The 13791-nt window shown below is 36.3% G+C and overlaps 1 protein-coding gene across 2 annotated transcripts; it reads left to right on the forward strand.

The window, feature by feature from the left end:
* The first annotated feature begins 2842 nt into the window (after positions 1 to 2842).
* Positions 2843 to 7800, forward strand: LOC149401893 (Nucleotidylyl transferase superfamily protein). Of its 2 annotated transcripts, none has more exons than XM_089608891.1 (12): positions 2843 to 3049; positions 3126 to 3224; positions 3289 to 3373; positions 4340 to 4409; positions 4578 to 4638; positions 4744 to 4797; positions 4953 to 5109; positions 5200 to 5296; positions 6500 to 6609; positions 7049 to 7155; positions 7234 to 7344; positions 7409 to 7800. In XM_089608891.1, exons 1-12 carry the CDS (start codon positions 2960 to 2962, stop codon positions 7538 to 7540), a joined length of 1173 nt encoding a protein of 390 aa, XP_089465017.1. In that variant the 5' UTR covers positions 2843 to 2959; the 3' UTR covers positions 7541 to 7800. The 2 variants fall into 2 exon arrangements, with proteins under 2 accessions (XP_089465017.1, XP_089465019.1); XM_089608893.1 differs by having other exon boundaries at positions 2847 to 3049; positions 3130 to 3224.
* The last annotated feature ends 5991 nt before the right edge of the window (positions 7801 to 13791 follow it).

Raw genomic sequence — 13791 nt, forward strand, 5'->3', positions numbered from 1 at the left:
AGATTCTCCGACCACCACTACTGGTTGTAAGAGATGTTAGTTCACTTTGGCACGGTGGTGACAGGGCAGATTCAATGGTGACACCCTGGTGAAAACATTTTCTCGCCTATGGGTCATCTTACCTGTTGACCCTAGAATCTAAAAAATATCAATTTTCAGACAACTGTTTCATTTTTTTCATAGTCCAACCTTTGTCCATATGATAGAAAAAAGTGTTGGAAAACTTTTTTTCTTTGGCCAACCTTTGTCCATATGATAGAAAATGTTGAAAAACTTTTTTCAAAGTGATTTCGAAAATTTCTCGTTCGAGTTTCAGAGGCATCTATTTAGTTGTGCACCCGGATTTCTCGGATGGCTCCTAAATTGGCGGAGATTAGATTATGCCAACTCCTCCACGAATTCTTGAATTTAAACACATTTCTATGTGCCAAAATTTCATATGAAAATTTTGGCTTCGGGATGACTCAGTGAATTCTCACTTGATCTCAAGATGAATCGTTGGTTAAATTTTTGTCTCATTCCGAGACTATGTCAAAACTTTGAACCACCATGCAAGGTGGCTCAGGCCACCAAATCAATTTATGTGTCATGCCATTTCTTTAAAATTGTATGACTTAAATTTTGTTGAAAGAAAATTATTTTTTTGTTTGTTTTGTTTTATACTTTTCTCTTAAAAATATTTTTGAAACTCTCAGTATATGGTTTTTTAGAAAATTCGGTTCCAAAACTTATTTTTTTTTATTTTTTAAACTTGTTTTTCAAAATCTATAACCATAAATTTTTCTAAAATATATATATTTTTAAACCCTAAACTTGTTTTTTAAACCCTAAACCTATTTTTTTCAAAATCAAGTGGCATTTGAATTTCTTAGTAAAACACAATGTGAAATGAGGCCAGGATGCAAACATAATTCTGATAAGTGGATGGCTTAGTAAATCTAAACATGACATCATTGAGAATGACCAAACTTCAACAAGTTTTGGGATCGAATCGCCGACTACTTCAACATTAATCGTCAACGAGAAGAGAAAAGTAGAGTGGAAAAACAATGCAATGACCATCAGGAAAAGATGAATTAAAAAGTGGCACGTTTTAATGGGTGTTATAAACAAGTACAAAAAGCACGCCGTGGTTGGTCATATTAGCAAATTATTAAGAATGCCCATCATATGTACGAGTAAAAAAAGAATAATCCCAAGTTTATGCTCGACTATTGTTGGAAATTGTTGAAGGATGAGCCGAAATGAGTAAATGAAATACAATTTACCAAAGCAAATATGCAAAGAGAACAAAGGTTTCAGAAACAAGGGCTTATACTTTGTCATCTAATCTAGACAAGAGTGACAATGAAGTACGTGAGATTTTTCCGAATGGTCAAAAAATGGCCAAGAGAAAGTGAAAATAAAAAGTAAAATACACTGATACTACGTTCTTAGAAATTGAAGCAAGAACATCACAAACATTAGAGAAACGGAAATGATTTTGGGCACAACTCACGAGTGGGATTGCCACGTGTCAACTCATGAGTGGATCGTTCCCACTCGTGAGTTGTGCCAAATAGCATCTCTCTTAGAGAAATAGATAGCAACTAGAGAAAAAAAAAAGTAGAAAAAATTAGGATGAAATAATATAGGAATTATGTAATTATTAATATGTATGATGTCAGAGTAAAAAAAAATCAAGAAAACATGTGTAGTGTAATTGTATTAAGATCAATTTCTTAAAGTTTTAAATGTTATTATTTTTATTTTAATAAAAATATTGTTATTTGATTTTTTTAATGATGTAGTTCTATTTTAATGATATAAATCATATAATATTGTCTATTTTATCGTATAAATATAAAAAAAGAAATAGGGGAGAAAATAAAGTACAATTATAATATATCGCGAGGCTCTCTCTCCTGCTAAAAAAAAAAAAAACCCTAGCAGAAAAGTTTCAGTGTTTGAGCCGCCGCCGTCCCCTTCGGGGCCCAGACGCCGCTGCTGCGGCAAGCTCTGACCTGGGGGGGAGCCCCTCGAGCTCTCTTTTCCTCCAAGCTTTTGTTTATTTTTCTCATTTTCTTTGAACTTTTTCAGATCTGTTTCAATCCTCCAAATCCAGCCAGCGGGTTGTTCCGACAGCCTCTCCGAGGTGCACAGCTCCGCTGTTCGTCATCGTCTGGGTTTGCTCCTCGCAGCTTCGCAGCCCCTCTTCGCCGCTCTTCTCGGGATGTGGGTTTTGGGTGGCTGTTCGTCGTTCTCCGGCGACGAAAGCTTCGCTCCGCCGCTTGTCTCGGGTTTCCGGCGGGGGGTGTCTCGTCGCGGTATTGGGGCTTGTCTTTCGGAGATGCGCTCCGCCGATCTGGGTGTTGGTTTTGGTTTGCTGATTGTTTCAGATTTGGTTTTATTTAGTTTTTGTTGGAACTTTGTTTTAGTAGGTAATATTATGTTTTGGTTTGGAGTTGGGTTAGCTATCGTCCAACTTTCCGCTCGGGAAACTCTGTTAAACTTTTGTCTATGCAGGCAGAAGATTTGTCTTCTTCATGGTCGATGGACCACGGTTGGTCGGATCTTTCCACCATCCATTCAGGGATATTTGAAATAGCTTGATATTTGCTCTATTCGCATTGTGCTTTCTGTGCACAAACTGGACTTTTATTTGTATTTGGCGACGTTAATGTTAGCGGTTGATCGGCTCCAATCGAGGTTCCTTTTGTACTTTGGATCAAGAAAATCTAAAGCTGTATCTCTAGGTGTTTTACCCATAATCTAATAGAAGGCCCCGCGTCCCTTTTCTCAAAAAAAAAATAAAAAAAATAAAGTAGAATTATGGAAAGTCGTCAACTAATATTATTCTAGTGATGTTTCGAGAGTTAATCGAGAAATTAATTATCTGATTTTTCTGACATCACAAACGACAAAATCACAACACAGGTAACGAAGCCCTGAACGGATTATCGAAAAAAGAGTCGAGACAATGAGCGAAGGTTTTCTCAGAGCCGCCGTGGAAGCGATTCACGCTTCTCCGACTCAGTGCGTACTTTTCCTCGCCGGCGGAGCTTCTCAGGTCAGGTCACACAGATGTACATATACAACCACACTACTCGAAATCGATCTCGACTTTGATAACGCGAATTATCCAGGCAGTTGGTTGGCTAATCTCAGTCCCCGGAGCTTCCAATTCCGTCCTCGAAGCCGTCGTTCCGTACTCGAGAATGTCGATGATTCAGTTGCTCGGCAAAGTACTGTTCTAACACCATTTCTCTGCTTCTTTTGGCTTCCATAGTCTCATGTTTTTTTTGGTAGATTCCGAACCAATTTTGCAGCCTAGCTACGGCGGAAGAGATGGCTTTGATGGCCTACAATCGCGCGCTCAAGCTCTGTAAACCAGGTAATTCACTCTGCGTAATTTGCTCATTGGTTCTTTTAATTTTTAGGATTCGCGATCATATGCGTTTTTGGTTTGTGCTTGTGTTTCGTTGAAATGTCTATCGGAGAATTGTGACTAGTTCTTTGGAAAATTTGAAGTCTGCACTAATTATTCATAATGAAAAAAGAAAATAGGTAGGCTTTTCCATTAGAAAAATGGTATAACACCTAAAAGTACAAACATCAAACATCATCTTACAAAGAAAGATAAAAGCTCAAGACATAAATGATTCAAGACCACATTAAACTTAGAGCAATTCAATGGTTCTTTTACAATACCCTCAAAGATTGGTGTATGAACCAAAACTTCCGATGACCACCGATCATGAAGAGAGACGATTGAGTGCCTGTACTGCCAAAAACTGAAAGATGGCTATTTCATCTTCATGAAAAAAAAAACCACAATTTAAATATGCAAAAACTAACAAAATCAACACCAAACTCTGAACCAGACAGATTATTTTAAAGAAAAAAAAATAACATAAAATAAAACGCAACTCATCCCTCCCGTGCCAAACACCCAAATAGCCTCCATTGGCGAGCCTTCATGCAATCACACGACTTCCTTTATGCCGCCATCGAAATGAAGAAAACCCCATCGAAATGAAGCACGTAGTTGATGCCGATTAGGCCGCCGGAGAAGATGAAACTTTCACCGACGGATTTCGATCCTCCCGAGACCAAATCAGAGGGGTTTGGAGCATCCGCCAGAGTTTGCATCGGGCTTTGGAGATAAAATGTTTGTGGAGAGAAAGAAGGAGTTATTTATTGGCAGGATGATTCTGAATATAAATGCAAGGGATAGTTTTGATTTGATTTGTCTAAGTTTCATGGGAAATTAAATGAAAGCTTGTTTAGTTGAGAGTTGTTTATAAGTATGAAATGTTGATAGTGTGGTTTGTTCGGCTTGTTTATGTCATTGGGATAGGTTCCCCAGTTCTCGGTGTGGGTTTTACCGGCACTTTAGCTAGCGCACGTCCGAAAATTGGGGAACACAGGTATGGTTCTCATGGGTTTTAGAGGTTTTTAGACTCGTTTTATGTACTTCTATCATCCCATGTACTTTCTTAGTTTGCAATACTTTGGCATGGATTGCTAGTCAGTGCTCTCATTTTTTTAATTGTATTCCTTCCGCGTTTCATAGTATGCTATACATCTCTAAACAGATTTCACTTGTCAACAAGAACGTCCGATCGACTTTGGGTTTCGACCGTTACTCTCTCTAAGGTGATTGTTGAGTCTTGTTATTTTCCCACTATCTTTTTCTTTTCATTCTTTAAGCATGGAGTCTTGGAATGAGAATAGTTTAAATGTGGCATCTCTTTGTTACAGGGACTGCGAACAAGAGAGCAAGAGGATCGTTTATCGAGTGAACTTTTACTCAAGGTCCTTGATAAATAAAATCATGGTCTCAAATGTTTGGGTTATTTAAAATAGATGTCATAGATGAATATATCGAATTTACTTTGCCCGATAATTTCATCCTTAATCTTATTGTCAACCCTGTTTCTTATGCAGCCATATTAAAATTTTGATTACAGGCTGTTGCGTGTGCATGCAAAGTTCCTGAAACATTTGTCACAGATTTAACTGATTCTGATGTATCTTATGAATGTGAGAAAAAGTTTGACGAAGACCAAGAATTACAGCAGCTTATAGACGGCCAAATATGCCTTAAGGTTTATCCCTCTGCAAATGGTAGGATATGATACATGATTCTACGGAGTGTGTACATGGATACTTAATTTTTATATATTAATGTCTTTTTTGTTGTTGCACATTTTGCAGAGAAGGATAACTTGAATGCAGAGAGAAGAATCATATTATCTGGTTCTTTTAATCCATTGCATGAAGGCCACCTTAAGCTCTTAGACATCGCTGCCAGGTACAAGAATTCAGTAAAACTTAAAAAACAAAAAAGATTGTCGGTATATTGTTTAATATTTGCGAAGATTGTGTAATCATCCACTGCTAGATGAACATTAATTTCCCATTCGATGACCGTATTCAATGCGCTGACAATCATTTTAAATAGAATTAACAAAGAGCTAGCTTAAACAAAACAGCTATGTAGAAATATTGTCTCTAATTATTCTTCTATCATCTATCGGCCTGGTTATGCACGACCTATTTTTCCTTGGCCATAAAATTGTGATTTCTTCAGTTGATCCATTACTGGATGCTAATTTTGTATCCTATGAGTCATCATTGATTACATGAAATGGGGTATTCATCCGAGTAGATAATATGGGTCCAAGTAGCTCTTTAAATATTTTCCGAATTGTTGTAAATCTGGCTTTGGCCTTTGTTTATATAAAGTGGCCTTTGTTTATATAAAGTGTTAATGTTTTATAAAACCATATAAAAAATAACAGAGCGTAAATTTTGGAGCTATATCAAATTGCACGATTTTTTTTTTTCTCGATACTATGTTTCATTAGTATTTCTTGCATACACATGACCCTTGTTCAATTATTTCTTATACCAGCATTACTCTTGTTCAATTAGTTGAAGGCATACTCTCAATTTTGAATAAAGTCAAATATCAGAGGTCAAGGACATAGTTAGCCTCTCTTTGATTTGAGCTTCTATTTGGAGAAAATCCATGAGTTCCACGCTTCCACAAAGCCTGTATGATTATCCGGGTCCTTATACAACTATTTTAGCCTCCCCATGTGCTATTTCAGAAATGACACTGATGCCTGTTGAAATTTGTTATCTCAACTGTCGAACCCAATTCATTGCAATTATTTTTATTTCATCTTTTGAATTTGTGATAGTTTGTAACAAAACATTCAATTTGCAGTGAGCATGAAATACCTGTTGAGATTTTATCAACTGTGGAGACATTAAATATTCAGTTATACCAAGGCGGATTATTACTATCCGCAAGTGATTGTATTCGTAAAACTTCTTGGAATAATACCTTATTGATATAGTATAAACCAAAATAGTGTCTTCTCGAATCTCTACTGAACGTGGTAATGTTTGTTTGTGGATGTTGAAAGCGATTTGAATTTTTCCAATGGGATCAAATTTATGAATAAGAATTTATTTTTGGATTCTTGATTTACTAATGTCTGTGCAGTATTTGTGGAGATGGATATCCGTGCTTCGAATTGTCAGCAGTCAATGCCGACAAACCTCCTCTCTCTGTCTCAGAAATAAAAGACCGCGTCAAACAGTTTGAAAAAGCCGGTAAGCTTTGCTTCTGTTATAAATTTTAGTTCATCTCTCTTGGCTATGGATTAAATATGGGTATTTGACCATTTGAGCATTAGACATTCACACTATTGTTTCTCTTCATATAGCTTAAGAATATAATACAATTTGGTGATCTCACATTTGTCTGTTTGCCTGTATATCCATACATACTTTTCGATAAGCGAAAGAAACAAGGTTAGATTTTCTTAAATTTGATGTTATCTTCTGAATGACCCAGAGATGAGTTTGGTAAGATTTTGTGGTCTTATATTTGGATGATTTAAAAGAGCATATCAAAGTGGAAATCCAAGATTGAGTTGATAATTCAAAAATCGCAGTAATGGATTGTGATCTGTCATGGGTTCCAAATTTTCCTCATTTGTGCTAATATGCAAAGTGATGTCATCTTTTTTTTGTCTCTCTGAACTCGCAGGTAAGACGGTAATCGTATCAAATCAACCGTTTTTCTTCAAGAAAGCCGAATTATTTCCAGGCAGCGCTTTTGTAATCGGTGCTGACACAGTGGCCAGGCTTATTCATGTGAGATATAAATCACCCGAGAAAATAAAAAATCCATCGACAAGGTATATTGTGCTCTAAACTTTAATTCTATTTCAGCCCAAGTACTATGACGGGGACTATAATAAGATGCGGAAGATTCTTAGCGATTGCAAGGCAACGGGTTGTACTTTTCTTGTGGGCGGCAGAAATGTAGATGGCGTTTTTAAGGTAATACGACATGGCATTTTATTTTTTTTATTACAGATTTTTATATAATTAATTTGCTATGTAGGTCCTGGACGATTTTGACATACCGGAGGAGTTGAGAGACATGTTTATCTCGATACCTGAAGAGAAGTTCCGAATGGATATATCCTCCACCGAAATCAGGAAAAAGCCTAAAATTCAAACGCCAGAGCCGTAACGGAATGCTTTTTGTTTTCTGGTCTACCAGCATTTTATTCCTTGATAGACTGATCTTTTTTTTTTTCTTCTTTTCTTTTCAAACGTGAATAAAGAATGAAGAAAGAATAACATGTGTGACATCTTTCTTCTGATAGAAAGCAAGACTTTGGATTGGCTAAATTCCTCTTCACTGAATAAGTAAAACGTACAGTTGTATACAGATTATGAAATGATTTGTTAAAATGCTGTTACTTAATTTTGTTTTTTCATTTGCAGAAATTAGAATCGTAGTCATTATTTCTATACTTCATGTAAATAAGCAAATCAAAACTCCAATAGGATAGGAAAGTGTAATTTGTTGACCAAAAGTCATCAGTTTAAGACCATAGACGATTTAATTATGGGTATCATTATATAAATTTTGGAATTTTCTTCATATACAAATGATACTAGTTCTCTAGTTATGCCAACTATCAATGGTTGTATTATTTTAAAGTCAATATTTCTTCATCATGTATTCATGTCAAGTTGAATATCATTTTAGCCCACGTACTCTATTCCGTTTTGTGCTATTCAAGTTAGACCAAAATAGTGTTGACCATTGATCAAATTGACCAATATTAAATATAGTCAAAGGCGATGTTTTACTGCACAGAGTGACAGACAATTTTTGTTTTAAAAATCTCATTAAACGAGTATATTTTAAATTTCACCATACAGCACGACTTCCGAGACTTGTAAAATACTAATCATGAAATATAAAAAAATAGATTATTTTAGACGTATGTTCTCTTCTCCTCGATAAAGCTAGTTCATAAAAACCCAACTGAATTTCCTTTTTTTTTTTTTTTTTTTTAGAAACAATGGCAAAAATGGAAATACTCCTAAAAGAAAAAAGAAAGTAGAGCGAGAGAGAGGAAAAAAAAAAAAAAAAACAGAGACCATTTTGGTGGCGTGGTGAGTCTGTCATAACTGTTACATTTAACTACTTTACCTTCCCCAACTAAATTCCCTCCCTTTAGCTTCCTTTCTAACAATACCACACTTGAAAATGAAAAAAAGAAAGTAATGAATCCTCAAACCGAAGACAGGTGTCGCGACGTGATTCAACCGCCGCAGCCGCCACCGCAGCCGGCGGCGCACGCGGTTCCGGCGTAGTTATCGGAGGACTTGTCTTTGGAAGCTCCGTCGGCGCACGAAAAAACGACGGCCGATATGACCGCCACAGCCACGAATATCATCAACACCACACCGCTCACGCTCAACCCATTATTGCTAATCTCTCCCAATAAGTAGTAATCTCTCAATTGCCTCACCATTATACGTGTAATTACAAGTTACAACAATGCTTGTATTACTATAGATATCTCTCTCTTTTTCTCTCTTATGTCTGTCTTATCTATCTGTATATACAGTAAATAAGCTGTAAGAGGTGTTCAAGGGTCGATATATATATATATATATATGTTATGTGACCCTTTATGGCTTGTTGCAACTTTGATAGCCCTGCCCTCTCTAGGTCTTCTTATATATAATATAATATATGTATATATTTTTGCCCTTCTAATTGCTCGCTGACTAATCAAACACAAATATTTCTCTAAGGTCAAACTAAGAATATATATTATATATAATTTGGTTCTCGTGTGAAACGGCATCAGATTGAGGCGTGCCCACAAAAGGAGGGGTGTTTTGGTAAAACTAAACGTGTGAATCAAGTGGTGTGCGTGGTATAGTATATATGACACAAATGTCGAGTTTAACTTTTGATTTTGCAAAAATGTCGAGTTCACATCTTCTGTTTAACTAAAATGACGAAATTTTTATTTGAAATAGATAACAGTGCTACAAATATTTTTCTATTGATTTTTATCGATTTTTCATTGACGTTGACTATAATATTTATATGTAAACACCAATTATCTTTATTCATTCGCGCCATAAATGTAATTTATTTAAAACGATAAAACAAACAACAGTCACTGAATCGTGGAGAACACAGAAAAAAATAATGAGTTAAAATCGATAGTTTATAGTCATTGAAATTACATATTCGAACCGAGACTTCAGGATTCAGAGTTGCAATTCGAACACGGAATTAAATCATCTTTTGGGAGATATGAATTTTATTACTTAATTTTGATTTAAGACTATTTTTTATTTCAAAATTGAGAATTTAGAAGTTAGGGTACTAGTTTGAATTTGATTCGTTTTTTTTTTATATAAGTGTTAACATCAATGGAATGGATATTTATAAGACTTTTATCCATTTGAGGATATAATTTTGTTATTTTAGTTAAACAGATGGTATGAACTCGATACTTTTAAAAATCAAAAGTTAAACTCGATATTTCACTAAAACACAAAATATATATGTGTTATTTTCCCTTGAATAAATAGGACCGTGTACGTATAATCAAAATATAGATTTTATGTTTATGATTATCAATTGGTTTAATGATGTGTTGATTTATGATGATATGCATATATAGCCAAAAATTATAATCAATAAATTGAATTGTGACAACATGTGTTGCATCATTTATAGCTGATGCAAAATTTATATTATTCCATGGATTTTAATGGTAAAAAAAAAGACGAATAAGCAAATATTGACCAAGTCCAAAAACCTTATCCTTGTCCACGCCAGCTTTATTGACGAAAAAAAAACATGGAAAGTGAATGTGACAAATTGAAAAGGGTATATTAAGATGATTTAATAATTAATATAGCCCTCTCTCTTACTTTAGTTTTTGTGATCCGCAATTCTTGCATATTGTCAAGCAAGTTGGCAATTATAGCCTCTAGTGTAAATTCTAGGTCGTTACATAACAAGTTACATTTGCCATGCTTTCATTTCATGTGCTCATTGTTTTTAAGCTTTCTGCTTTCTAGTTAATATATTGAAAGAAATTCCTTTTGGAGAAGTTTGATTAATATATAATTTTTTTAAAGTTAGATTAGGTTTTTATATCAAAATTTACCAAACTTTATTATAACATTTTGTTAGTAAATATTTACAAATTGTAAGGCGCAACAAGCAAATTATGTATATATATACACACTATCATTATGTGTGGAAGATGTTATCACGCTAAAGCCTAATCGCTAAATTTCTTGACCAATAAAATACTTTAAGAAAAGTATTATGTATTGTTTCTAAAATTTGCTATAATTTTTCCCTTTTTATTGTTATCAAACAATGAAGAAATAAAAATTGTTTTCTGTGTCTATTGATACGAAATGTGGGACAAAAATGTAAATATATTGATATTTATTGCAGTGGCCATATATGAATTGGAAGATATTATTATCTGACATGACAATAACTATTCATTTGCTTGATTTTTTTTTCTTCCTGGTTGAATTTTATTTTTTATTTTTTCTGTTTAGACATGTTATGTAAGAGCAGACTATATAATGCACTTTAATTTCTTGAACAGTTATAATCTATATAAACACAAACATATATATAACAACAGAAATAACCCTGATATACTGACACAATAATGCTACGATATTTTCTGCAAGAAGTACATAATGCGACCGACCAAAACATTTGTGTGGCATATATAGAAGTTTGAATTATTCACCAATATACATATAAATGGTTCACAAATTTTTTTTTTTTTAATTTTTAATTTTTATTTGAATCATTTAGAGGAGCACCTATAAAAGGTAGGACCAACATAAATCTGGTGTCTCGATGGAACAAGAGTACTGGTTCCATTGCTTTGCTTCTTTCGTTTTTTATTTCGAAGGAATTTTTCGGTCATTAAGAATAAAAAATTTCGTGGACACGGAACAAAAATTTATGCTTCAATGGTGAAAATTTTCACTTCCAAATATAAAACATAAATTAAATGTTGTTATCCGTTGTTCTTGAAAGCATTAAATCCGTCATGACTTGCGACGGATTCGGGATAAAAAAGTCCAATGGACCGGGTCACCAAAAAGTCCATCAAAACCCAAAAGAGGCCGGAAGTCCATCCAAACCGAGCCCACGCTCGCACGCTGCAGCCGTGCCCGAAATGGCTGCACGCGTCAAAGCCTCAGCGCGACGAGGAAACCTCCTCGCACGCCTCATTTATCTTCCATCCATTCGATGCGCGCGCGACCACTCGAGCTGCCTCCGCTCAAGGGCCCTTTTTCATCCTTCATACTCACTATAAATACCTCTTACCTCAGAGGGATTCAATTAAGTACACAATTCTAAACACTCTATACTCGATTCCAGAGTTCTTAAACCCTGTTGAGGACATTCCGCAAACAGTTTCCTCTGATCGAGTCACAAATCTCCTGATATTCACTAACAAATATCGGCCCCCCACATCAAGCATAGCAATCAGACTAATGTTGAGCGTCGGAGCGCGCGCTAAAGGTACTGCTTCTGCGCCCCTCTAAGCTTACTTTCTCTTCTTCTTACTCTCAGGTCTCCGCGACGAACGAAGAACGTTCTTGAGCTATAGCAGCAATACTCGTGACTTTCGAGTTTCTCACACTTGGCTCGGGTGCGGCCACTTGGTCCGGCCTTGGGTCGAACCGTCCGAAGCTTTAAATAGTTGTTCAATTTTCAACAACAACATTTTGACGCTAGAAGGAGGGGACTTCCCGAATCAAACAGCCCAAAATCTCTTCCTCTTCTTTTCTTCTAAAAAAACATCCAATTTTCTCAAACTCAAGAAAAATATGAGCAATCAACAGCCCGCACATCCTGAGGGAGGTAGAAACCCCAATAATGCAGCGGGAAGCTCGAAATATTTCTTGCACTCACAAGCGCATGGTGATGAAGAGTCGCTCTCCAATGAGAGCTCAACTCGCTCACCATCTCCTACTCCAAGCCCGCGGGACGCTCATACAAATGAGATGGAAGAGAATATCCGTAGGCTGACCGAAGCTAACGCTAGGCTTCCTAGCCGAATGGGTTCGAGGCCTATGCAAATCGAGGGGATTGGGTCCCGAAAACCTCAACAACGAAGACCAAGAGGGTGATCCCGATTACGAAGGTCTTGAGGATTCTGAAAACACCGAGACTTCTCTCGTTCAGGACTGGGCACTCCCCATCATGGATGAAACCGGACCTTCGAATCTTCGACCTAAGACAAAGAACGCACATGTCGCTTCCTAAGAAGGAAACTCCCGATGCTCAGCCAATGACTGAATTGGTCAAAGGGAAAACCTGGCGGAAAGCTAAGGCGCACGAAAAGCAAGACGTCCGACTAAGCTCACGCCTTCGTGTCGCAAACCAAGAACTTAGAGATCATCTGATTGCCCAATACAATAAGCGTGGCGAGAATTTGCGCGAGCGACTAAGTTCCCGACCTAATGCACCCCATGTGGTTCCGACTAACAGGAACCACCGTACAAACCAAGAATCAAATGAAAGGCTACAAGTAACTTCTCTTGAGCAAGGTGTTACTCCGACCACCGGTGTCGATGTTGTCACCATGATCTACAGCCTCCAAACCGAAATCCGTGACATCCGAGAATCCAGCGTAGGCGGCTATGGAGCCTACGGGGTAGTTGAGGAAACTTCCTCCCTTTAACGACTCAAATATTGGCCGAGACCTGCACGAGAAATTTTAAACTCTCGAATCTCGCTCTTTACGATGGGAATGCGGATCCCGCCTATCACATCCAGTATTATGATGACGATGCAAAGGGTGATCCCTAGGGCCATGTACAAAGCTTTCTACCTCCCACTCACTAGACCTGTTTTCGAGGGGGTCAGAAGCCTAAAACAAGGGAGTAATCGGATCGTTAAAAGACCTAAAGGACCCATTCATGGCACGCTTTGGAACATCTATGATCCAAAAAATTTGGATCTAGCTTGCGAAGCTGGTTAACTTGAAAGGTCTAGAAGAGTTGAAAAGTTTAGAGCTCTCTTTTACATCTTATATCGTTAAGGTAATAGATCTCTTCGAGTTGCAAGTTTCAAGTTCGGTGTTAAAAACCCTTAAAAATTGAAACAAATGTTAACAACCTTTCATGTTAACAAAACCAAAAGCTACATTAAAACCCATTAATAAAAATAAATACACACATAATTTAAAACATAATCATAAAACTTCACTACCATAATTAAAACACATATTTAAACACCACAAATGCAACCTTCTAAATTATGCCCACTAAATCATTATTTGAGCTAAAATAATGACGGTAAACCAACAGCCATACCCATATATATTATTATGATCATGCCAAAACATTTTTTTTTTGTTGTTTCAGTATACTTTTCCGACTCTAAACTCTTGTGATTCCAGATGT

Source organism: Urtica dioica, chromosome 3, assembly GCF_054948205.1.
Source record: "Urtica dioica subsp. dioica isolate 48M chromosome 3, U.dioica_male_clone48M_v1_H2, whole genome shotgun sequence".
Classification (NCBI taxonomy): Eukaryota; Viridiplantae; Streptophyta; class Magnoliopsida; order Rosales; family Urticaceae; genus Urtica; species Urtica dioica.

Coding starts and splice junctions, on each gene's coding strand:
- LOC149401893 (XM_089608891.1), top strand. CDS start 2,960: ATGAGCGAAGGTTTTCTCAGAGCCGCCGTGGAAGCGATTCACGCTTCT. Junction 5,297..6,499: donor CTCTTAGACATCGCTGCCAG/GTACAAGAATTC, acceptor ATGTCTGTGCAG/TATTTGTGGAGATGGATATC. Junction 7,345..7,408: donor ATGTAGATGGCGTTTTTAAG/GTAATACGACAT, acceptor TTTGCTATGTAG/GTCCTGGACGATTTTGACAT.